The sequence below is a fragment of the Eschrichtius robustus genome, chromosome 17, assembly GCF_028021215.1.
Source record: "Eschrichtius robustus isolate mEscRob2 chromosome 17, mEscRob2.pri, whole genome shotgun sequence".
Classification (NCBI taxonomy): Eukaryota; Metazoa; Chordata; class Mammalia; order Artiodactyla; family Eschrichtiidae; genus Eschrichtius; species Eschrichtius robustus.
The window spans coordinates 55,803,594-55,830,882 of NC_090840.1; the positions used below are offsets into that span (position 1 = coordinate 55,803,594).

Sequence of the window (27,289 nt, forward strand, 5' to 3'; positions counted from 1 at the left end):
TTAGCTGATGACTATGAGATTAATTCTGTTTAAATTGGTTGGAATTGAAAGTTTTCTGCCATTCCTTTTTTTTCTCTAGTTCCTGTGACCTCACCTTTCATCATCCGCCTACAGGGCTTCTCCTGCTCCTTGGAGAACTGGTTGAAATCGGCATGAACCCTATTTTTACAGAGTAGGAGAGGCAAAAACCCTCCTCACACTTGCTTTCTAGTGCTTGTCCTTACTTCCTCCTGATTCCCTGGTCTCTACCTCTGCTTACGAGTTTGCTAATTTAGGTCCACTCCACACAGATTAAAAATATGTATAACTCAAGTGAACTATCCAGTGGATTCAGTTGTTTTCCAAAAGATTTGGGGGCTCTCACAGGAAAAATATCATATTACACACCACCCAAAGGACTCCCATTTAACGTATCTTCTCTTGTTATCTTCCATTCCTTCACCAAAATCCACACTCCAGAAAAGGTGAAGCCCCCTACAGAATGTAATGTAATCCCTATAGGCTCAGTGTTTAAAGTTGTGCAGCAGGGAAGGATCCTAAGAAACTGATATAATTTCCTCAGCATTCATAGAAGTTTGAACAAAATTATATCCCCTTACATCATCATAAAGATATTGGAACTTGCATCCTGTGCAGGTGCTATGCTAGGTACTTTCCCACAGGATGTTGACTTGTTCGCAGAACCTTCCTGGGTATGTTTTATCCCCATTTTATAGATGAGGAAACTGAGTCTCAGAGAAGTGTCCAACATTGTTCCCATGCTGAAAGGAGGTAGTGGGATATATGTTTGGAGGAGTAGGAATAGTTCTTTTTTGTTCAAGAACAGAGGAACAAGAAAAGACAAAGATTATGAAACACCAGACGGTCTGCCTATCAGAGTCATGCCAAGAAGGATGGCTCCTTCTATTCATTTCCTTTTCCCCATCTAAGATGTCGACACTTATTTTCCTTCGGAAACGCAAAGCACATTAAACAAAGATCCTTTCGGTGCCTATTAAGGGATTATTTTTGTCTCTATTTGTAGTGCTTCATTTATCATCAATGGGTATTTCATCTCATGTACAACTACATAGGCCATTATGCTATATTTACATTTGTTTAACACATTTAATTAAGAACATTGTTAAAAATGTAAAAAGACTTCCCCTTTCATGAAATTTGGAAATTGAAGGTAGCATTTAGCAGGTTTCCTTGTCAACCACAGTAGTCATTTTTAGAATCCTTAAATGAGTAATTCAATTACCCACACAGTTCTGCTTTCTAAGATCGTGCAAATGGAAGTCTTTTCTTAAGCAAGCCCACAAAGCTTCTAGCAGTATTCCAGACTCCAGCAACAACATGAAAACATGATACCTTTCAAGTCTTGATTGGAAAGAGTGTCTGTTGGGGAAGGGCAGAAAGAAGAGGGAAAATACAGAAAAGCTACTGGCTGCTTGCCTTTGTCCTTTGCTCATTCCAAAGAGGCGATAAAAGGAGTTGTGGGACACTTAGGTGTTTGAAGTGTTGGAGAACTTCATTACTTATAGTATCTAGCCCTTTATCAAACATAAGATCCATTGTTGATATCCTCCAATGGGACACATAAATTTAGTAACTCTGATCAATTCTAAAACAGACCAACATAAGATATAAACAATTTCTGGTGATGAAATAATCTGCTATGTGAATTGGAAATAAAACTTGTCACATTTACATTTTGAAAATAATCTTTGTTGAGAACTAGAGAGCGGTTGAATTTCTTTCAGTAAAATTTAGCACTTTTCCTTTCAATCCCTACTCCTCTGCACCCCTCTCCCCCTAGAAAACTTGCTTTATACTGAAACTCAAATTTAATTTTGAAATAAAGTTTATAGGATGAACTCTAGAAAATTAACCTTTTTGTAAGTGAATATGGTCAAATATTGGTGATTTCTTAGAGTTTGTAGGGTTCAGTGTAATATTTTTAGTATAGTCTAAGTCTTTGTGTCTAAGTGCAGTTTTCGGAAAGCCACGTTGGGACAAATTAACATGGCTGCTTTGGTGACCCCCAGCTTATTTCTTAACTTCTTGTTAATCTTAATGCCTTCTTGAGCTGCATATAGTACTCCCTTAACTTTTAGTTCCAGTCTACAAACTCCAGACTAAGACAAGAATGATGTTATTGGAAGACCAAGGCATTAATAAATACATAACCCTGTACAAAGTAAACCCTTGTTTCCTTCAGTATGTTGTACATTACGACATACTTGGTTGTATGTTGATTTGTATGTTGTAGGTGATTTTTGGTGGTGATTCCTTGAAGGACATTGCATGCAGTTTGCTTAAGTTGGAAATACAGCCTTCAACCTAATTTCAACAAAGCAACCAAAGTGATTCTTTTAAAATACAGTCATCGTGCCGTTTCTCCTTTGCTCACATCCTCTCCTGGCCTCATTCTTGAATGACCTTGAAGCTCTGTATAATCTGTCCTTTTCCCCCTGCTCCCCAGCGCCATCTTGTTGACCTCATCTCCTGTTTCTCTTCCCCTCCCTTTTTCTGTTCCAGCCACTTTGTTCCTCTAACACACAAAAAAACTGGTTCCCCATTTGCTAAAATGCTGCTCCCCAAATATGCTCATGGCTCCTTCTTTCAGGTCTCTTCTCAAAAGTCTGATGGTGTGAGAGCACTACCTTGGCTCTCCTTTATATGATAGTATGCAGGTACACCTCTGTTCGCTATCCCTTTTACTCTGCTTTATTTTAATCCACAGTACTTTTTGCCACCTGATTTGTTATATATTGGTTTCTTTCTTTGCTTATTACTTGTCTCCCTCTATAAGAATGAGGATTCCATGATGGCAGGTATTTTGCCTCTTTTGCTCACTGTGTATCCGTGGTACCCAGTAGAGTACCTGGTGCAGAGTAGCCATTCAAGGAATGAATGAATAGTCCCTTTCAGTTCATGAAAAGCAGGGGGATGGGGATAGGGAATAGCCATCCCCAGCGAGGAAAGGATCCTTCTTTAGATTCGCTCTACTCTGGCCATCTTTGGGAGGCTAGAGGCCAAGACTTTCATTCTATTTCTTTCTACTGTCACCTTTTTGTAGCAAGCAGCCATTCAGTAACTATATGTAATCTTCATTGTAAATGAATAAGTTAAAAATTCAGTCAGTTTCAGATGGAGACTTTTTATTGGAGTATATGGTATACTCAAAAAAGATGCAAAAACCATAGACCATTAGATTTTCACAAAGTAAATACATCCTGGTACCCAGAACCCAGATCAGGAAACAAAGTAGTACCAGAATCCCAGAAAGCCCTTCATGTCTCTATCAATGTCATAACTCCCCAGCAGTTATCCTACCCACACTTCTAATATCATAGATTGTTTTGCTTCTATCTGAACTTTATATAAATGGAATCCTACAGCATGTGCCTTTATGTATCTGTCTCCTTTTCTCAACATTATTTTTATGAAAACCATCCATGTTGCTGCAAGTAGTTGTAGTTTGTTCATTTCCATTGCTGTATAAAATCCATTATGTAAGTATCATCATAACTCACTTATGCATTTCTACTGTTGATAAGACATTTGGGCTGTTTTTGATATTTGTGTATTACAGATAGTGCTTCTCTGAATACTCTCAACTGGGTCTTTTGGTGAACACACCTATATTTGCGTAGGATAAACTCTAAGAATAGAATTGGTGAGTCAAAAGATACATGCCTTCAGCTAAGCGGGCATTTGCCCAAAGTGGTCTCCACCATCGGTGTCCCAGAATTCCAGTTGCTCTTTATCACCATACTTCATGCCATGTCTTTGACATTTTAGCCCTTTTGGTAGATCTATTCATGAGTGCAATGTGGTCTTAGTTTGTATTTCTCATGACTAGTGCTGTTGAGCACTTGTTAATATATTTGTTGGCAATTTGGATAAAGCGAGTCAATTTTCATGAATATTAAGTAGGTAACATAGGTGGTATGTGAAGATGGCAGATATCCTACAGGTGATAATTAAATGACTAAAATTGAGTAAACACTGCTTTCATTATAGAATCTTCTAGTAATTGATATATTCTATTTCTTTAACAAAGCTTTTGCTCTGGTAAATTCAATTTAATAAACGCTTATTGAGAGCTCATTATGAATAACCTCCTATGCAGAATTGTGTCAGGCCACCAAGATCTATGTCATTGAAAGCTGCCCAGAGGAGACCACATCTAAGCCGAGTCTAGAAGCAGGAGCAGGGTCTGACCGTGGGGCAGAAAGTGGAAGCTAATATACTGGAAAAGCTTGAATAAAACCTGCAGGTGTGAAGGTGTATGAAACTTCCAGGAAATTCCAAATGCGCAGGTGTGACTACCATAACTGATAAAGAAAACTGCCAACGAGCTTTCTGTAGGGAATTAAGACTTGAAAAATGACACTTAACATTAGCCTCCAGAAGAACCAAGGGCCCAGAGTAAGCTGGGCTTAGGGTTCAGTTACATTACAAATATCAAGTTGTGTAGCTTGAAGTATTTGAATTTACCTCATATCATTTACCAATTATTTTTATACCAAGAGAAATGTTCTCATGCTTAAGTGGCCTTTTGCTTTCCATGTTAGGCCTGATGTCAGCTCTCTAAAATGCAGGAGTGAGCAATACATTTATTGTCATTGAGAGTATCTGGAGAAACAGTATAAACGCTATAATCTTTCCAGCTAAGATGCTGTTACCAATGAAACAGAAAAGCACTGGCAGCCTCTAGTTATACAGATAAGCATTTCATTATTCTTTTCTGGGTTGAAATTATTTATTTCTAACTAATGTTTTACTATAGCATTAAAAAACACTCCTTTCAAAACTACAAGCAATAGTCAAATGCATTGTCTTTGTCTGAAGTTACATTTTATTTGCTATTCAAAAAATAAAGGTCTTTTTTTATCACCTTACATTTTAATATATTTTAGTGAAACCTTTCAGAATGATTAGACAGAAGATTTTCTTCCCCACTAGTTTCAAGAATATTTGAAGAATTTAAAATACTGTAGGGAAGGTCTGTAATTTCTGAATATACCTTGTTCTCTTTCAAGGCCGAGTATAACTCAGTTGTTGAAAGAAATTATGGTGGAGATAAATGTGAAGAAAGTGTGTCTTTCTCTAGAGTCCGTAATTACAGCATGTGGTATTCTTTACCTGTAGGTTGAAGAAAAGGTCCCAGTCGGTGGATATTACGGCTCCAGGGTTCAACCCTTTGGCTGGTGCAGGAAAGCAAATGCCACAGGCCAGTAAACCCACCACACCCAAGACGCCCATCATTGAAGAAGAGCAGAACAACGCAGCAAATTCCCAGAAGCATCCTTCCCGAAGGAGTGAGCTGAAGCGGTTCTACACCATTGGTGAGCACCACGATTTATGCAAGTGAATAGATGGGGTCGATCCAAACAGCACAGTCAGTGTGCGGGGCTGTGGTTAAATTCCCCTTGTTTATGTAACGTGTACAGTCCGCCCTCAGTATCCACGGGGATTGGTTCCAGGACCATTCAGGGACACCAAAATCCAAGGATGCTCAAGTCCCTTATATAAAATGGCATAGTATTTGCATATAACCTACACACATCCTCCCATATACTTTACTTATTTATTTATTTATTTATTATTTATTTTATTTATTGTTTTTGACTGCATTGGGTCTTCGTCGCTGCGTGTGGGCTTTTCTCTGGTTTTGGCGAGCGGGGACTGCTCTTTGTTGCGGTGCGCGGGCTTCTCATTGCGGTGGCTTCTCTTGTTGCGGAGCACGGGCTCTAGGCTCACGGGCTTCAGGAGTTGTGGCACATGGTCTCAGTAGTTGTGGCTCGTGGGCTCTAGAGCACAGGCTCAGTAGTTGTGGCGCACGGGCTAAGTTGCTCCGCAGCATGTGGGATCTTCCCGGACCAGGGCTCAAACCCGTGTCCCCTGCATTGGCAGGCAGATTCTTAACTACTGCACCACCAGGGGAGCCCGCTCCCATATACTTTAAATCATCTCTAGGTTACTTATGATACCGAATGTAATGTAAATGCTATGTAAATAGTACTGGATGTGCAGAAAATTCAAGTTTTGTTTTTTTTGGAACTTTCTGGATTTTCCCCCCCAAATATCTTCAGTCCTTGGTTGGTTGAATATGTGGATGTGGAACGTGCAGATACAAAGGGCCGACTGTATATCTTTCTGATGGTTTATGTGGACATCTTCTCATATAGTCTGCACATGGAGTTGGAAAAATACTGCAAACCTTCAGCAAAGTTAAGTAAGAGAGTAGGCCTGAGGACCTTCTATATCCTGCCTAAGAGAAGTAAATGACATATATATGGTTTTCCAAGTTTTAAGCTTATATGCTACTATTTTCATTTTTGCCAGTCTTTAGCCAGGCGCCGTTTTTGTTTTTGGTTTTCGGTTTTTGCTCTTTTCATTCTCCCTCCAGGCTTTCAAGTGGCTGACCCTGTTCTGTCAGGTTGTTGAGACAGTGGTTGATGTCAGCCTGTAACTAACAAAGCCACTAAGAAAATAGAAAATTATTACGTTCTGAGGAAGGACAAATTATGTTGTAGGTCCGTTTTTACCTTGCACTTTACTTCACATTGGAGAGATTGAATCACATCCAGATCCCAATGTATGACAGGGTAGTAGGCTGTGGATAGGGTCTTGCAGACATTATGCCCCCTTTTTCCCAGGTAGAATAATATCCTGTAATTTTGAACGTTAACACTTAATTGGAGTGTTAGAGGTAATCCATTCAAATAAGTTGAATTACCAACTTTTATGTACCAATATTTGTTCATCATGTCTTTGGCCTTGATTTTTAACTCACAATAACAATTTTCAGTGTTTTAGGTCTAATGGAGACAAAAGTTGCTAAACATATGTATGGTAGAGGTGATGCGTAGGGGAGATAAATCTACCAGGAAGAAGATGGATGCTTCAGTGTTGCTTATTATTTCATTTGGAGAGATTTGGTCATCACCAAAATCCTTAATAGTAGACACTGTTGGTTTAATGGCTTTACCAAAGTTACATCAAAGGGGTCATGTTTTTCTTGGTATCTAGCACCCCGCCACCCCATTATGGGATGTTTGGAATTTTTTCTCAGATATTTTAGTGCCTCTGTCTAGAAATGTAATCAGATCAGATTTCTAGTTCTGATTCCCATACCAATTTTCTGTGTGACTTTGTCCAGTCATTCTCCTGTGTGTTTGGGTTAAATTACTTACTTTACACTTGAAGAGATGCCTCCATGTATGTCTAGTAGTATTTCAGGATTTGTCTCCTAAAACCATGCTTTCCCTTCCTACCATTTTATATCTTCTTCCTATATCTACTCTCAGGTTTCCTTTTTTCGAGATGAAGATGTTAAAGTCTTATTTTTTAATAGGCAACAAGCATGGTGTCTTTGAGGATATCAGTGGTCAGCTATAATGAGAATTGATGTAAGAGAGTATAGACAGGTACATATTTCCATTTTTAAAACTTATGAAGCAGAGTTCTAAAAATCAATCAACTAGAAAAGCCCGTGACATTTACATAACTGCTTCTCTCTCCATTTTCCAATGTCCTCTCCTCCCACCTCTCCTCCCACATATCCACTACCATCTACTGCTTTTCTGATTTATTAACTGGATAAGAAGACAGTATTTTGCCTTCAGAAAATAAAGTTTATCTTATAAACTCAATATTCCTTAAAGATGAGAAAATGAGGGTAAAACATTGACCCCCAGCTTGGCCAATGTAAATAAACAACTACGCCTGAAAAATAAAATTCTAAATGGTGAGTTTGGATTGCAAAAAGATGAACTATCAGTTATTTTAAATAGTCCTACAACTAGTGAATGTTTAATTTTTGGATTTGCAACAGTTTGATTCATAAGCAATGTCAGTGGCATGTCTATATGTTAAAATAGACCTGGAGACATTTTCAAGGCTGAAATATTAGCAACCATGTAATCACCTGTATTGAAAGATCATTTCACAAAACAAACCTATTTCAGTATCCCTTAGTAAATGTATTGGTAATAAATACAACAACAATTATAATTGCCATTTATTGGCAATTCCAAATACTAGGCACAAGTTAAGCTCCTTTCTTCTTTCTCAGTTGATCCTCACAACTCTTGTAAGTATTATACTCTCATTTTTTTAGATGAGGGATAGAACCTTAAAGAAATTAAAGAAAAAACTGTGAGCCAGAGATAGCCAACTCTGCGAATGAAATTAACCTTCTTGTGACATTTTAGAGTCTGCCTTCTATGTCACTCGGAAGGGTACCATCCCCGTCTAGAGAGGTGAGCCCGAGGAGTTTCTGTGAGTGATACAGTGGAGTGATATTTTTACTGCAATCCCCAGAAAATTTCACTTAAGGAAACCATGCCAACTAACCCATCCACCAGCCAATATGCCCTTTCATTTAAAGATATCTTTCAATGTCTCAATTTATAGCTCACACAACTGGAAAAACCTGGGAGCCCTCTTGTGGCCGAGTTACTACTACATTTAAATTTAGCAATGAAGTGCAGTACTATATTTAAGTAATCATTCTGGGAATTGAAGAATTTTTAAATTAAAAAAAAGAACTAGAAAATTTTGGAGTTATTTAAATGTCTCTTAGTGGCTAATGAGTGGCTGCAGTAGCTTCTCTAGAAATTTCTTTTGATCTCACAGCTTTTATCCCTCATGCACTTATGTATAGGATCTACTTCCTGTTGAGAGAACTCTAGGAAATAGAAATGATTGCCTCCTTGTATAGACAATAGATTTAGGTCCTTAATTATTCCTAATAACAAAAACATGTTAAACCAATTATAGCAGCAAAAAAAAAAATGGCACGGCATAAACTCATTACTTTTTATAGGAAAACAGTCCATCTTTAAGAAGTATAATAAAATTTCATTGTTTTGATATAAGCAGAGGAAAAGCTGTTCTCTATTGGTGTGAGATATATGAATCTTCAGCTAAATTAAAAGGAGAGTAACCACTATATCAGGACTGTGGCTAAAGAAAGAGTTTGTTCTGTGCTGCTTTTGTCACCAACTGTATAATCTTGCACGGTTATTTTCCATCACTTGACCTTAACCTTCTCATCTGGACAGTGATAGATTTAGACCAAATCAGTCTTTCTGAGTATTTTTTCTTGCTTGCTTTTTATTATACAGTTGACCGTATGAAGTACTGTATACGTTTTCTATTGCTGTGAAACAAATTACCACAAACTTAGCTGTTTAAAACAACACCCATTTATCAGCTCACAGCTGTGTAGGTCACAAGTCCACAAAACATGACTATATTTTCTGCTCGGGGTATCTACAAGGCTAAAATCAAGGTGTTAGCTGGGCTGAGTTCTTGTCTGGAGGTTGGTTCAGCTAGGGAAAAGTATGCTTCCAAGTGCATTCCTTTTGTTGACAGAATTCAGTTCCTTGAAGTGGTAGGTCTGAGGTCCGCATTTCCTGGTTGGCTGTCAACTGGGGCTCACTCTTAGCTTTCAGAGGCTACTCTCTTCCCCTTGCCATGTGGCCTCTTCCATCTTCAAGCCAGTAACTGCATGTCAAATCCTTCTCTTATGAATCTCTAACTTCCTCTCCTTGGGCTAGCCAAGAAAGCTCTCTGCTTTAAATGGCTTATGTAATTAGGTCAGGGCCACCCAGATGATCTCCCTGTTTTAAAGTCAACAAAACCTAATCATGGGTGTAATGTCCATCATATTCACAGGCCTGGGGATCACACACGTGTGTACATAACAGGGGTGAGGAATCTTGGGGACCATCTTAGAATTCTGCCTAACACATTTTACAGCACTTACCCAGTGCACACTCAACCACCAACATAGCTGAAAAAAATTTCCTGAAAACATTTCCTTACTCTCCATTCTGATCGTTATTTTCATTTTTTTAAATGCAATCTCAACACACTAAATTGACTACATGGTCTGTTAATGAGTTGTGACCTACAACTGGACTAGATACTTGAAGTCCTTCAGGTACTTAAAATTCTATTATTATTTTAAAATAAAAGTGTTAATTAGAACTAGAATAATATAGTATTAAATTAGTGGACTAGCTCTAATGGGTAAACAGATGAAAACACAATAGAATTGTTCCCTACTCCAGTTTTTGTTTGTGCTCAATAAAACTATTTGAGTTTAACAATGTGTGTAAGAAACCTATATCCTTCAGAAACACAGTCCCTACTTAAAGATGGAAGATGAAACCAAATAGTAGACTCATATTTTTAATACTCCGTGTATTCTCTACATTTAATTTAGAGAACTACATGTAAGGACTTCTGAAAAGAGTTGTAAAGCAGATGTAGAGATAGTGAAGAAGACTGGGCATGCAGGGTCCAACAGTGTCCCAACGCTCCCTAAGCTGGGCTTGTAAGTCCATGTAATATTCATTCCTTGATTCAGAATCTAAAGCCAGAGTTCGTACATCTTTCTCCAGCATCTGTGACTATTAGTAAAATGTGCTGATGTCTTTCCATTCTGAGACTTTTTTCGCTTGACAGTTAGGAAGTGGGACAGGTCTTGAATAGATGTCTCCATAATCAGAGTCATTCAGTGACACACCAAATGCTGACTAGTCCTCGATCAGACCCAGCTGTGTGAAGGCCTCATAGAAGATGCTGGTCAGAATAAGAAGGGTAAACAGAGATCCCTGCTCTTGAGGTGTTCATCACGTGGTGGTGGGGGGAGGGAGTGCTTGGTTAAAACAGGCACACCAGTGAGTAGAATACAAGACAGATGCTGTCAATGCCATGGGTGGGGCCAGAGGTAGGGGAGATGAGTGAGGAACAGCGGAGGGCAGGGGAGCTTCACTCGAAGTGCTGTGGAATCCAGAAGATGGAGAAATCACATCAGACCTTAAAGGCACTCCGGGGCTCTTTATTGGCTTCACAGATCTAGTCACCCTTCATCACCCTCCGTTCTCCTTGCTGCCTTGGCATCTAGCACTTAGCTGTCTTCCTTATCTTCTTGTGTTAGCATGTCTCCATACCAAATCTCAGTTCTTATGAGTAGGAAAGGATGGTATTAATGTCATTAATCCTAACACTGAGTACAGTGTAAGGCACGCAGTAAGCGCTAAATAAACTTTGGGGATGGCAAAGAGGAGGGAGGGGGGGGTGTTGTTGGAGGTAGTGGTGATGAACCTTGCCCTTTTCAGTGGAGGAGGAGGGAAGAAATGGGCCAAGAGCTTAGTGTAAAAAAGAGCTTTGAATACTTCCGGGCATGAGAGAAGGATTGGAACCCCTGCTGTGGAGAACAGTGAATAAGATCTACAACTTTTAAATCTGTTAGAAAAGAAAAAGGTTAGATTTAACAAAGCCCTTTTTTATTTTTTTAATTGAAGCATAATTGATTTCCAGTGTTGTGATAATTTCTGTTGTACAGGAAAGTGACTCAGTTACATTCCATACATATATATATACATATGTGTGTGTGTGTGTGTGTGTGTGTGTGTGTGTATATATATATATATATATATATATATATATTCTTTTTCAGATTCTTTTCCATTATAGGTTATTATAAGATATTGAATATAGTTCCCTATGCTATACAGTAGGTCCTTATTGTTTATCTATTTTATTTGTAGTAATTTGTACCTGTTAATCCCAAATTCCCAATTTATCCCTCCCCCCTTTCCCCTTTGGTAACCATAAGTTTGTTTTCTGTGTCTACAAGTCTATTTTTGTTTTGTAAATAAGTTCATTTGTACCATTTTTTTAGGTTCCACATATAAGTGATATCATATGATATTTGCCTTTCTCTGTCTGACCTGTTTCACTTAGTATGATAATCTCTACGTTCATCCATGTTGCTGCAAATGGCATTATTTCATTTTTTATGGCTGAGTAATATTCCATTGTGTGTGTGTGTGTGTGTGTGTGTGTGTGTGTGTGTGTATGTACACATCTTCTTTATCCATCTTCTTTATATCATCTTCTTTATCCATTCATCTGGGTTTTTTAAAAATATTTATTTTTTTTTGGCTGTGTCGTGTCATAGTTGAGGCATGTGGGATCTTTCGTTGCGGTGCACAGGCTCTTCGCTGGGGCGCGTGGGCTTCTCTCTAGTTGTGGCGCACGGGTTCCAGAGCATGTGGCCTCTATAGTTGCGGCACGCAGGCTCTCTAGTTTTGGCATGTGGGCTCAGTGATGTGCAGGCTTAGTTACCCCGCAGCATGTGGGATCTTAGTTCCCTGTCCAGGGGTCGCACCTGCGTCCCCTGCATTGGAAGGTGGATTCTTAACCACTGGACCACCAGGGAAGTCCCTCCATTCATCTGTTGATGGACATTTAGGTTGCTTCCATGTCTTGACTATTGTACATAGTGCTGCTGTGAACATTGGGGTGCATGTGTCTTTTCAAATTGGAGTCTTTGTCTCTTCCACATATATGCCTACGAGTGGGATTGCTGGATCATATGGTAACTCTATTTTTAGTTTTTAAGGAACCTCCATACTGTTCTCCATAGTAGCTGTACCAATTTACATTCCCACCAACAGTGTAGGAGCATTCCCTTTTCTCCACACCCTCTCCAGCATTTATTATTTGTAAACTTTTTGATGATGGCCATTCTGACTGGTGTGAGGTAATACCTCATTGTAGTTTTGATTTGCATTTCTCTAATAATTAACAATGTTGAGCATCTTTTCATGTGGCTGTTGGCCATCTGTATGTCTTCTTTGGAGAAATGTCCATTTAGATCTTCTGCCCATTTTTTTGATTGGGTTGTTTGCTTTTTTGATAATGAGCTGTATGTGCTGTTTGTATATTTTGGAAATTAAGCCCTTGTCGGTCGCATCATTTGCAAATATTTTCTCTCATTCCTTAGGTTGTCTTTTTGTTTTGTTTATGGTTTCCTTTGCTGTGCAAAAGCTTATAAGATTGATTAGATCCCATTTGTTTATTTTTGCTTTTATTTCTTTTGCCTTGGGAGACGGACCTAAGAAAACATTGCTATGATTTATGTCAGAGAATGTTTTGCCTGTGTTCTCTTCTAGGAGTTTAATGGTGTCATGTATTATATTTAAAGCTCCCTTTTATTATGCTATTTAAATGCTCTCTGCAAGTTCAAAGACAAGGCAGAAAAGGGTTGAAGTTAGCCTTCCCAGGCTCCTGGCTCAGCAGGGCTTCCAAACAGGGCCAATAGGGGGCTCCTTGGATAACAGGTGTCTGTATAATACCTCTGGAACTTTCCTTCAGTTGAGACTTCCGTGCAGGTCCTCACCTTGTCAAGCGAACTAACAGTCTGTTCACGCCTTTTAATCTCTTGTTTGCCCTCATGGATCAGTCTCTACCTTTTGTCCTTTCTATATTAAAGTATCACCTTTTCTTTGTTGAATACCATCTATGATGAATCGGTCAGTGTCCTCTACACAGTAATTTCCAGTTATATTCAGATAAACAAATTCTGGGTTTATTTGGTGGATGTGTTTAACTCAAACTTTTTCATATGTGAAAATATGTTCCTTCATTTATTAACCTATTCACTTATTAATTAAATAAATATTTATTAAATGCCTACTACAAGCCAGGCCTTGTTCAAAGTGCCACTAATACAAGAGAAAATAAGACCAAGTCCAGGCACTCAGGTGCTTATATTCTAGTGGGAAAAACAGGGTATAAATAAGCAATTGGATATTCATTGTCAATGAATAGTAAGTTTTTAAAGAACAATAGAACAGGTTAATGGAGGAAGGTGATAGAAAAGTTACTCTGTAAAATGTGTTTAAATCTTATACAATTTTTATAAACGTTCTAGCAGATAAATGATACAGTTCTGAGAAATCAGTTAGGCTGGTTTCAATTACAGGACATTCGATACATTAATAATAGATTTTTCAAAGAGTTGGTTTTCGCTTGGCATAGAATTAATTTATGAAAAGACTAATGGAATTGATATTTGCAGCATGAAGAAGAAAATGATTGAGGGGAAATTTAATGATCCTCAAGCTTCCCAGCATTGTTTTGAAGAGGAGGTGCCCAGATGTTCTTCACTTCTACCAAGAAAAGAATAAGTTGTAGCAAAGAATATAAAAATTAAATATTGGGGGAATGTAACAATTTGAGCACCGTTACTGGGGAAGTTTGCGTTGTGTTTTCTAAAGTACAGCTGTTACGTCTTTAGAGTGGTTTAGGCATCAACTTGCCTGGAAAAGTGCTCCGATCAGCTCTCCAGGATCCTAAATGGTTTTGATCAGTGGCAGGAAGGCGGAAGGGTAGTCATTCATTCCACTGCGCTTACTGAGCTCCTTCTTTTGGTCCCAGAGGCAGGATGGATCAATGGTGAGGAACTTGGCCTCCGGAATCTGATGTCTAAGTTGGAATCCCATTCCCCTTGCTAGTTATGTGACCATAAACAAGGCACTTAGAATCTCAAAGCTCAGTGTCTTCACTTGTAAAAGGAAATAAAACTGATGCTTCCTGAAAGGGCTGTTGTGAGGAGTAAATGAAGTAGCCTGTGTAAAGTGCTTATAATAGTGCCTAGAACATGGAAGTTCTCCATGAATATTAGTGAGCTTGTTATTGTCGTCGTGCATTAAAGATGCGGCATGAATGAGAGGTCATGATCGCTGCCCGCCTGCGTATATGAAGCTAGCCTCCTGCCCTGATCCTCGTGGATATGCTCGCTTACCCCCTGGTTTTTAGCAGGTGGTTCCTCTTTCCCCACAAGATAAGGTTGTTTGTTGCTCTGTACACCTTTCATGCTCTGCCCCAGTTTACTCTCCAGCTTAGTCTCAGATCCCAGCCCCACACTCTAGCCATGCTCCTTGTGGTTTCCCAAAGGTGTCCTTCTGTATGATGTATGATAGGCTTTATGGAAGTGTTTCCTTCTGCCTAGAACAGTGTTAGGATTCCATCCAAATTCCCCTCATACTTGGCCACACCTTCCCCAGATTTGATCAACATGAATAGATTCAAAGCATTTTAACATATGCATTGTCAGTTTTTTAGGTGACTAAAAAATGCATGTTAAATTCAGTGAATGCTTATAACATTCCTAAAAGATGAGTAGGATACTTATTATGGCCACCATATAGCATTCTTTGGAATTGAGTCTCTGAAAGTTGAACGATTTTTTCATGATCACACTGGAAATGGTGGCAAAGTCAAGGAAATAATCTAAGTAGATTGATAACTAATGGTAAACAGTTTATCTTCTACATGTTTTCAGGTCAGTTCTCTTCTCAAAAACAAAAACAAAAATGAAATTAGATCATTGACAGAGATCTCAGTAAGTGGTTTCAAAAGCACTAGTCCATACCATTGATGGTGAAACAGATGCATTAAAAAAAGAATACTAGTTTTTCATACAATTACATTTATTCGATTAAAGTGACCATCTTTTCCTTCTTTTGCTCATCCTTCCTTCTTTCTTTCCTTCTTCCCCTCCTCTCTTTTCTTCTTTTCTCACCTCCTTCCTCGTGTTAAAATGGACTGCCTTCTGTGAAATGATGGCATAGTATATATATTGCTTTTGTACAATTTTTTAATAAGATGTGTTATTTTTAAATCTCCTCACTTGTCAAAATTAAGTTAGGAAATGTCCCCCAAATATTCTTTTGAAATATTACTCTTCTGTGAAATTGTAAAAGTCTGACATCCACTGATCTTGTCCTTTGCCCTGCCTTCAGAATAGAATATCTTCAACATTCCAAACTTAATGAAGTGCAGGTAAATACAAATTTGTATCTTACTAACCCCAGGCTGCTTACATATTGAAAAGAGAGCCTACAGAGTTAGGGGTTCCCTGGGAATTCTTCTGAGTAGTTGGCAAAATTAAAACAGTAATAACTAGTTTGGAAACTCTAAAAAGGGAAAAGCAAGACACATATTTAACTGCTTTTTAATTGCAATACACCAGGCATTTTAAAATATCACCACATAACTTATATGCCTCTCCTTCTGAATCCAGACTTTTTAATTATAAGAATAAAAAAGATCGACTCTAAAGTGAAAATATTGTAGCAGGAGAGAGAAAGAAAAAAAAGGAAAAGACTAATCTTGCTGGAGGTGACACATTCTACAGCATGAAACTAGGTCACCACTGAACCAGAACCTTCCCTCCATGCTAGAAGATTCTTCATGTAAAAGCAGGAAGTCTCTGATTTAATGAGAAGAACCAACTTGGCACACAGGTCACTGTCTGTAAGCACAGAAACTAAAATGGGTAACTGCTCTGAGGGTTCAGATTAAATTATGTTCTTGAGAAAAATGACTTTGTTTTGAATTGAAGTTTGTTTGATGACTTCTTATACTTTCTGGGTCACAAGATTATTTAAGGAAAATTATTCTGTTGCTGAGGTTCCTTGCTATACATGGAATCTGGACTTCCCTAAATGGACCTGGGCTTTTCACAGATTTCAAAGACTGCTGCACATGTAGAAGTGCCTTTTCTTTTTGACCCACATTGCATTAGATTGGGCCATTTGTATTAAGATAGTGGAATTTGAAGATATTGAAAATCCAAGTTCAATTTTTTTGTTTACTTGTGGGGTAAGCAGACCTTGGGATTCAGTGCATGAGAATCTGCGTCTGTGTGTGTATATGTGCTGGAGGGGTATTTGAATGGGTTTTTACTTCATGTCATTTAAAAAAATCCATTTAAAATCCACTTTAAAACATGAGGCCTAGGAAAACTCACAGATGAAAACTTCTTTTCCACTCTAGAATAAATATGAACACTTTATTTCTTTCAAGAGAAATTAGATTTTTTAACTAAGCATTTATACAATTTTAACTAAATTTTACTAAACAGTAGAGGTGTACTAAGAAAGAAGAAGAAGATGTTTGTTTGATACCCCTATAGATTGGTAATGTTCATAGCATGCTAGACAAGCTTGCCAACTCTAATTTACAAAGTTACCACCATATTTTGTACATTTGCCTTATTCTCTTTCGCCCTGATTCTGTTATTGTTCTCTGTCAGAGGTAATCAACCCAGGACCAAGAAACACAGCTTAATCATGGCCGTGATAAATGGATTAAGAAATGTCAGTACCCCAGGGTTTCCCTGAGCTACTGGTGTTGGTTTGGTATTTGCGTTGCAGCATAACTTATAACTTATTAGAAACAAATTATACCTGTCAATTTATTTAATGATTTCTAAGCAGGCTAACTGAAGCTATACTGGTTAAAATTGTGTAATAATTTAAACAGACATTGTTTCGTGGTGGAGGAATAATCATGATCTTATTTGAAATTTGCTAAATTCCTATGACAATAAATCCTTCAGCGCTGCCAGCCATCAAAACTTGCCCTTTCCACCCACCAACGCTTGTAGGAATGTTCCTTTCCACTGAACCATGGCCAGGGGAAGAAAATGACAGATTATTAAGAAATACCTACTTTGTTTTAAACATTAAGGGATAGAATTAATGGAATTTTGAACAGTGAAATATGTTCAAATTTCCCCCGTATTTCCATTTTTTTAAAAAGCATCAATTTAAAGAGTTTCTAGGATCTTGCAAATATTCAGAAATAAAGCTATTGATAGCCCCTTGTTATGTTGCACACCTGAAACTAATATAATGTCTATGTCAATTATACCTCAATGAAAAATATATTAAAAAAAGCAATTGATATCTCCTGATTTTTTAGGATATGGCTTTTCTTCCTACTTCATATCTAAAGACATTTTTCACACATTAAAAAAACCTGTAAGATTCATGCTCCTCAACAAAATTTTGACCATGTTCACACTCTGACCAAAAGAATATTACTGAGAAGAATGTGAAAATAGTTGAAAGTGAGACACAACTGAGGGAAATGCTTCTATTTGCTATTTGTGCCAGAGGTTTTGAAATGACTTTGACTATAGTTAATTACTTTGAATAACCCAATTATAAATGTTTCAGTGACCATTCCTAATGGATTCACTATAAATCATGTGCACATCTACATGCAAGCAAGCTTTTAGTGAGCTATTTTAAAACTTCACTAATTCAAACCTTGAATCATCTGGACAGACTATGACCTACAAAGCCTTTGTGTCAGTATAATCTGTGAATAAAAAGCTATGTGAATTCTTAGTGGAAACATGATTTCAGAATACAGAAAATACTATGTTCAGCAAATTAGCTTAACAGCTTTTTAGTAGGTAAAAATACCTGCTAAGAGAAATTCATGTAATGGTTTTGAAGTAATGTTATCTAATACTTAACCTGTTTCATGTTACCATGTATGTTTGAATATACCAAAGTTAAATACCTTCAAAATATTATCTGAATAAGTCTTTAGCTATTTAGATGGATGTTTCCTGGAGGAGAAAGCCTATATTGTCTGTGTAATCATGGCCGACACATCTTAGCATCCCATTTCCTCCATTCTCCTTGGTCATTTATTTGGTCAGCCTGTTTCATGAGTTGGAATCTTAAGTCTTCTGGTACATTCAGTCTTATGGACATTAAGTATTAAGATGTTACACATTAAGTATATGGAGGATAGTCCATCACAGAGAAATCAGTAAGACTTTAATAAACAGTGCCTGCCTACCTGCTGCATCACAATATTTTTTATTTGCTAGGATTTGCACTCAAGAATCCTTGGACTTAATTTTGTTGCTTAAATTTTAATACGTTGATAGAAAGGACATTGATTTCCTCTCCTAGTTCTCTGAGCCAGAGGAGGCAAAAATTATCATCAATAGTATATTGGAAATAAAATATCATAGGTGCCCACAGAGAGTTTTACCTTGTGACTCTGTTTATTGAGTGTCTCATAAACCAGTTCAAAACAATTTCCTTTTTAATTAGGTAATTTTAGTGTCTTTGAGGTCTTTTTCAAGTATTATTTCAAATGAGTCATTATATAGCAGAACAGCAGAATACTGTTTACTCTAACTAAAGAAACAGGATATCTGGTGTGCTATTTGAGGCTACAAAGTTTCACTTCCTACTTTAAATAATTCTCTCAAGTTACAGATCTTTCTTGATATGAGAAACATTCTTGTAAATAAACATAGGGTGAGTGGGATGGGATAGGGATAGCCAAAAAGTCGCACTAAAATAAGAAAAAGAGGAATATCAATAGTAATTCCCTCTCTCCATGCTCTCATTTATTTTTTTCACCTCTACCCCTAAGTAAGCCTATCTAAATCTCAATTCAGTGGTCCATTTTAAGAAGGCTTATTCATTCATTTAATAAATGAATGACTGCTGTTGACAATTGGCAGTTGGAGATGAGGCTTGAGAAAGATGAGGGGCCAGATAATGGGGGGTCTTGTGGGCTGTACTATAGAATTTGGACTTAATCATGACACCTTGGGAATTGTTGAAGGTTTTTGCTTAGGGGAGTACCTTGATAAGGTTGCTTTATAGAGAGATGTTTTGAGCATCATATGGAGAATGGGTTGGGGATATACATGCCTAGAGACAGAATAATCTTTTAGATGTGTAAGTGTCAAGGCTAATTAGATATTATGCTGTACGGCTTAAGAGCTTTGGCTCTGGAATTACACAGATCTAGTTTTGGATACCCGCACAGCCATTCTAAGTAGCTCTGTGACCTTGGACAAGTCACTTAACCTCACTGATTTTCCTTTGGGAAATGAGAATATTACCCTGTACCACTCAGGTTTGTAATAAGGTTTATATGAGGTAATGTGTACAAATTGCTTAATAGATCCTGGCACAGAGTAACACACAGTAGAAGTTAAATAAAAAGTAAAGTATCAAAATAATATTAATGAAGAGTGACAAAGTCCTAATCTAAGTCAGAGGCAATAAGTCAGAGGAGTCTAAGTCTAAGTCAGAGGAGAGGATTACAGAGAGGTGATGGATATAAATGGAGAGGAACTGGTGACCAGCTGGAAATTAAAAAGAAGAAGATTTTCCAATCAGTTCTATGATTTCAAGTTTTGAATGCTTGAAGCAATGATAGCTGACATTTTTCAATTAAGGTATATCTTCTTTTCTAAACCAAACAAATATCTCTATGGGCCAGAAAAGGGGCAAAAACACATAGCAATAAAGGAGCATGGAACCCACAGTCAAGAACAGTTCAAGAGGACATGATATCTAAATGTAATGTGGTATCCTGGATGGGATCCTGGAACAGAAAAGGAACATTAGGTTAAAATGTAAGGAAGTCTGGATAAAGTATGGACTTTAGTTAATAGTAATATATCAGTATTGGTTTATTAATTATAACAAATGTAACGAATCAATATAAGAGGTTAATAATAGGGAAAACTGGGTATGGGGTATATGAGAACTCTGTACTATCTTAGCAATTTTTCGGTAAATCTAAAAACTTTTCTCAAATAGAAAATTTTATTTAAAAAAAAAATGCGTACCATGCACGTTAGAAGAACAGAGCCCCACTTACTTCTTCAAATGTAGCACCTGAGCAGGGATTCCCAACCATGAAAGGCTGGAAAAAGCTGTGATTACTGCCCACCCTGGGTTGTGGCTCAGCGTAAGCTTCAGAGGCCAGAGGAAACAGAGAGAGGCTTGGAACCTGGACCTGGGAGAAGCCATCCCTCCATTCCACAGCTGAATCAATTTTCTCGCCATGAGCCGCCAATACAAGACCTTGTTCTGGAATGGAAGTCTCGGGGGCAAGTTGAGCTAAGAGCAAAATGGCTAGAAGAAGTGAAGGCACTAGAGAGAGAAAAAAAATGTGAAACCTAAAAGCTCCCTCTCAAGAGGAGTCTGAAACTAAAATTGAAGTACACAAGGAAAGCTAAAACTGAGAAAGTCAACAAAATCAACAATTGGGTGAGGAATTCACTAGAGAAAATGAAAAAAAAAAACCTGTTAGTTTTTAAAATGACTTTATGATTTGTGTGAGGCTTCTAGGATAACTGTTGAGTTTCTGATTTGAACATCTAGGTGCATGGGGTTAGCATTTGCGAAGATGGGAAATGCTCAGGGGATAGCTATTGAGATGGGATATTGAGTTCGATTGTGGGTCGGTTGAGCTTTGGGATTCCTGGGGGGATAGGCAGTTGGATCTGCAGTTCTGTTACACAGGAGGTAGGTTTAGGATGAAGATGTCACTCCAAATCAGCATGTAAGTATAACGGAGTTTCTTAAGAAGAGTGAATAAAGTGATAAAGAAAAGAGTCCTCCCCAAAATTTAAGGGGTAGGACCAGACCAGTGGGCCGCAAAGGAAACTGAGAAAGGACGAACAGGGACATAGGAGAAATCTTTGTGATTTCCTCAAGCTCTATAATCCTATAAATTGTCCCCTTGTTGCCTCTACTAGTTATTTAGGAAAGAAATGAAACTATGCCATTCACATGACCAAACATGCAAAAGATGATCATGATGGGGCCTTGACATCCTAGGATTCAGGAATAAAGGTGTTCAAGAAAGCTATGTTGGAAGAGGGGGAGGGGGAATATTCTTTGTCAAAGAGAGAGGGAACAGCAACTTCTCTTTGGTTCCCTTCTTTGGTCATCCCCTGTGATGTAAGTCTACTGGAGTAATAAAATCTGTCAAGAAAAATGGGATGAACTGGGATTGATGTCTTAAGTATCTCATCAGAAACCTTTTGATGTTAAAGGCAAATGGTTTTTATCTGATTTAGAGGAAAGTCAATGCATCCGAAAACATCTTTTTACAGTATTGAATCAGTATTCATGAGTCTGTCCTCTTAGTGTAAATCACACTTGTGATTCATTCTGTTTAAACACCCTACTTATTGCAGAGTCATGTCACATCACACAGTCTGAGAACTTTCTACTACCTTATTGGGGGACTTGTAGAAAACTTCAGGATAAGCAGCAGACAGCAAATGACTCAGGGTTTCAAGGCGGTTCCGTGATACACCACCTGAAGAGGGGAAAGGCTTGGTTTTACTTTTCATCAGCAGGACTCAGAAAGGAAAGCTTTAAAGCCTTAAGACTATTCTAAAGAATCCCTTCTTAAATGGGAGAATCTTATAAAAATGCAGAGGCTGACTCAGGAGGCCTGGGGTGGGACCCACCGTTTTGCATTTGTAACAACCATCCAGGTGCTCCTGGTCCATGAATAGCAAGGCTGGTCTAAAGAGCCTGCAGGCGTCTTCACTAGGCAACACATAGAAAATATTTTTCAGCATTTGGACCCAAGTTATCATCCTGGACTAAAAATATATCTTGAAGACTTATGTTCCTTTCTTGAAACAAACTCCTGCTACGCCAAGCCCTTAATACCTATGCTATTAGAAACTTTCAGAGTAAGAATAAGAATGTGGATACACCCACACATGCATACACATAGTTTTCATACTATCAGATACACAAATTACCCTAAAGTAGTAATAGATAAAATTGTTTTGTTAAGATTAGAGAATTTGCCACGTGTCAGCAGCTTCTGAATTTGATTAGTCAAGGGTGCTAATTGGGACCTCATCATGTAATTTAGTGCAGAGCAGGAGAAATAACTATGTTCTGAAACAAAAGAGACAGGTTAGAATTAAGCAATTCACTGGCTGTTTTAGCTCTCCTATTCACCAGTTGTATGGGTCAAGTTTGTTGATCAGTTTTTTCAACTATTCAATGGGAATAAAAACACTTCCTTTATAGGCTTTTTGTGAGTATTAAATAAAACAATGCATGTAAAGCTCTTAGTACTGAATCTGGTTAGTAAATTCTTAACAAATAGTTGCTCTTTCATTAAAGAAGGAGAATGAAAATGGAAAGAGGTCAATGGGGAAGTAATAGCCGATCAGTAATAATCAATAATAAGTAGTCTTAGCTTGGGGAAAGTCCGTTATTGATATATTTTAATGTCTATATGTATTAATTTTGTCCTGAAAGCAAACATGAGGTTTCTGCATCAGACTTAAGATTACCTACAGCAATAACAGCACTGATTCCCCTTCCCTGGCAGCAACTTGATGAAGGGCAATGTCGACCCTGCTTGTAGGAGTTTGTACTGCAGGAAACCTGAAATATCAATGTGGACATTTATACAGGAGCTGGAGAGCTGCCCTGCTCCCCTCTAGAAAGAGGGAGAGAAATCTTTGTCCGTAATGTGTATGAATCTTCTCTGGTCCCTAAATTTTTATAACCCTTAGCAAAACAAACGAGATAGCTCAGGGTTTAAGCCTCCTTTGAAATATAAACACATAGCTCCAGGGAGATAAATCTCTGTCTGTCTCCAGAGCTCTTTATTTATTCAGCCATCCTTCTACCTAGATGCCAGTTTTTTGGCTAATCCTGGGCCTTCCGATGGCCCCTCCTCCCCTCCCGTCCCCTCCCCATGACTCCCGAACTTTCAGCACAGTTTATACAAATCAAGACATTTTTGTCTGTGATAGGATTTCCTGTGGAAACGGATGGAAAGACTAAGTTCCTTGTCCTGGTTGAATTGGCAGAAATAGGTAGATCTGACAGACCCATAGGATAGAGAGACCCACCCCTGACATTAGGGTCAGACAGATCATCGTTAATAGTGGAAAGAGGCGACTCAAAAATCAGATGACTTTGAAACTGTTCCCACATTTACTCCTAATCAAAGGTGTGGTCCTGGACCTGGGTCACTTATCCTCCCAGAATTCTAACTCCTACTTGAAAAACTAGGGAATTTGCTATCCTCATGATCAGGAAAACCCCTCTGAGCCTTTAATACATGGATTTTAATATTTTTAACTGCGGTGCCTTTTATTAGCATTCCCTTCAAAGTTATTTTGAGCATTGACTTTTTTTGGCATAACCCCTATCTAAATACAAAACAACATTTGTTTTTAAAAACAGCTGCAGTTACTTGTACCTTGTCCTTTCTGTCATTTTTAGTATTCTTTCATGAGATTTGTTTGTTCAAAACCTAGGCTAGGCTCTTTTACCAAAAAGTACAAGTCTCAGGTTGGAACTGCTTATTTCCTGTTCATGATTCAAACCATTCATCATGATTTGTCTTTTTACAGCCTCCTAAACTCCTTTTATTTAGTATAATTGTTTTGCTGCGTTAAAAGGAGCAATCTTTATACTAATTAAATCATTTACAGAAAGGAACCTTTTCTCAGTGGCTATGTTCTTTGCTTTGGTTTCATGACCCCAGATAGTTCTCACAAACTCAACCATTCTGAATAGCATGGAAGTAGGTGTTTTGAGTGCAATAAAGCATAATTAAAGTTAAGCATGCAAAAATGCGTGTGGAGCTAGCTTCTTCAAAGTGGGGAAGAAGAAGGAGAGAAAAATACCAACAGTTATAAGCACATGTGTGTGCTGGACACTATGCATTATCATTTCATTTAATTATCATAAAAATTTTGTGATAGGTTTTTTTTGGTCATATATGTACATGTATACGCGAGGTTCAAAGATATCGCATGGTTTTCCCAAGGCCGTGCAACTCGTAAGGGGTAGAACAAAGATTTAAATCCACATTGGACTCCAAAACCTATCTATCTTCTTTCCGTTAAATTTCACTTTCTCCAAAGAGTTCTACTCTTTCGTACCAACCTGTTTAACAGATGAGATGATGCCTGTATAAGCTCTGCATAAACTGTAAAGTGCTGTACAGCTCTGACTTATTACCACTATAGTTGATAAAACTGGATAAGTCATTTTAGGTTCCTAAGGAACAATCATAAATAATAGATAGGCACAATTATGCACTTAGTCCTGCTCATGTAATCTTACTTCTCATATTGTGTACTTGAAATAGCATTTTATAGTTAATGTATTGTTCCCACTGAAGCACGGTACATGCCCTTTTCATATTTTCTCAATGAAAGCGGAATACTGGCAATGTTTGAAAACTCATTGTATGATTCAGCTTGGGACTTGTTATGGAGTGTGTGTGTGTATGTGTGTAGGTTTTTTAGTAAAATCTAAACTGAACTTCTGTCCTGTTTGTTTTCATGCTCTAGTGTATTGTGAACTGGTAAAATTACAATTTTTTTTGACAGGAACCAAAACTAAGTTCACTAAACATATTGCTAAAAAATGGTAAATTAATTTAAAAGGTCATGCAATGGAATTGGCTATGAGTTTTTTAAGAATGACTCATGTCAAACAAACCTTTTCTTTTTAAAGAGAAGATTTAAGAGTTAGGAAAATGTCATAGAGAAAAAAAATATCTTGATTTCAGCAGAGCCATCTGACAAATTTCTTATGATGGTCAGTTAAACAGAGAGAGAGATAAACATGAGGTGATTCTGTGGATAGCTTTGAGGATGACTAATAATGAGGGGTCAGCTTAGAGAATGGTTTCCTAGTACTGGGCCATAAGGCCTGAATTTAAGACTTTGTCTCATTCACATTTCACCGTTGTCTTGACTCGTACAGATAAGCTCTAAATTGACACAATGCTGAGTGAAGTCAAAATATGACAAGATAAGTTCACCTTAAATGATTGATTCAAATTGAAAAATTAACATTTAATAAGTTTAAATGTTAACTTTTCTCTGCTTGAAAAAGTCAACTGTACATGTACAGATTTCAGAAAACCTGATTTAACAGCAATTTGGATAAAAAGAGATCCATGGATTTTAGTTTTAGAAGCGGACTGTCAGCAATGTGACATTGCGAGCCGAAAAGGGGAATACAATCTTGAATGGTCAGGATCTCAGGGATACCTGCTAGCTGTTTCCTACCTTAAGGAAGAAGGATCATCTACATGGCTCCCAAGGATAGCTCTAAAACCAATAGGTGGAAGTTCCAAGACCACTTTTTAGCTTAATATAAAGAAGGACTATATGAAAATATGACTGCAAAAAGAAGGGATTCTAAGGCAACTCCGCCCAACGGTTAATCTGTTTTGTTTTTTAAAATAATACATTCATATTTCATTTTTGCATAAAACCATGGTAATGTCTGTACTGTTAACATTTTTTAGACTATGCAATGCCACAGTCAAATTCTGTTTGCATTTTAATAGACTTCTGAATGATTTCCTTTTTCTTGTAGTACTTCAGCATTACTGCCTTCAATTAGGAGGGCCCCTTAGTAAGAGGCAGTGTAGAAGAGGGTAAAAGCCTTCGCTATAAAGCCAAACATAACCTGATTTAAATCGAGGCTCTACTAGTTACTATGTGATACTGGGAAGTTTGCTTAATTTCTCTGAACCTCTGTTTCTACATCTCTAAAAAGATGTTGTCTACATCACTAGGCTGTTCTAAGCATTAAATGTAGATAGTGTGTTTTTTCAATTAGTAATTTCAAATAAAATATGATAAGTGCTTAACAAATACCCATTAATAATAATTTACAAGAGTATGATAATTCATGTTTTTAAAACAATTAGAAATGTGTCAGACACGTAGTAAGTAGTAGATAAATAAAAGTGAATGATTATTATGTTAGTGTGAAACAAATTGGTATAATGGTGCTCCTGGGATGCAGCACAAATCATTTATTCCCAACCCTTGTACCTCTACCAACAAGCATAAACTCAGGCTATATGCTCTCCTAAGTTTTTCTGCAGGAAATACAAATTCATTTCACCATTTTTCTTTACATTAATTCTTACTAAGGGAGATACAGTGGTGAAGAAATGAAGAAAATGAGGTTGATTCATTGTTGCCAAAGCAAGCTGCGTGAGTCGAGGGCTATCATAAAGCCATGTCTACCCCCAAATATTTTCTCTTTCGGTTTGATCCCAAAGTCCCCCTGTGAAAATCACCCACAAGTTATAAAACGAAGAGATGACTTTTTCCAGGGAATCACTGATCCACCTGTGAAGAAGAAAGGGAATACTTTTGATTCTTGCTTATTAGCACTTTGGCAAAACTGAATTTAGCAGGTTGATGTTTGCTATCTTAGAAGCACAGAAACGGTTTCCTGAGGTGTGAAGAGCTATGGAAACCGCTGATTTCAGCAAGCCTTAGAGAAGCAGGGCAAGGATTAACACTGAGTGATTGAAAGGCAGAGCAATCCCAGAGGGATCCCAGGGAGTGAATAGAGATCTCAAAGGCGATAGAGAAGAAACACATTATACCAAGTGGGGCTAAGATTACCAACATTTTATCTAGGCCCTAAGTTTATTGTTGTATTGGCTCTTGGCTCTTATATGTATCATTCTATATTATCTTGAGCATACCCTATGAGTTATGTATTTTTATCTCCATTTAACCAATGAGCAAGTTAAGGCTCAGATAGGTTAAGTAGCTTGCCTGAGATCCCACAGTTAGTAACCAATAAACCAAGGATTTGAGTCTGCCTTCTGTACCAGAGCAGAAACCTGTTTACTCTCTGTCACTGAATGAATAAAATGAGCCTCTCTTTTACAAACACAGCAAACTTATTTCACCATTGAAATAGGGACACAGGTGATCTTCCTGAGCCCTTTGGAAAGAATTCTTTAGCTTGATAGAGATTGTCTAGCAGCTAAGATTATATAATAAATGGAGATTACTATGAATATTACCCAACTTGAAGTCCTA

At 37.7% G+C, this 27,289-nt stretch overlaps 1 protein-coding gene across 5 annotated transcripts in view; it reads left to right on the forward strand.

Moving 5' to 3' along the window:
* Window positions 1–27,289, forward strand: part of OXR1 (oxidation resistance 1) — a 452,616-nt gene that overhangs the window by 209,458 nt on the left and 215,869 nt on the right. For all 5 annotated transcript variants that reach the window (XM_068525406.1, XM_068525409.1, XM_068525407.1 and 2 more), the window contains one exon: window positions 5,143–5,339. In XM_068525406.1, coding sequence (XP_068381507.1) covers window positions 5,143–5,339 — 197 coding nt within the window. The remainder of the gene's footprint in view (window positions 1–5,142; window positions 5,340–27,289) is intronic.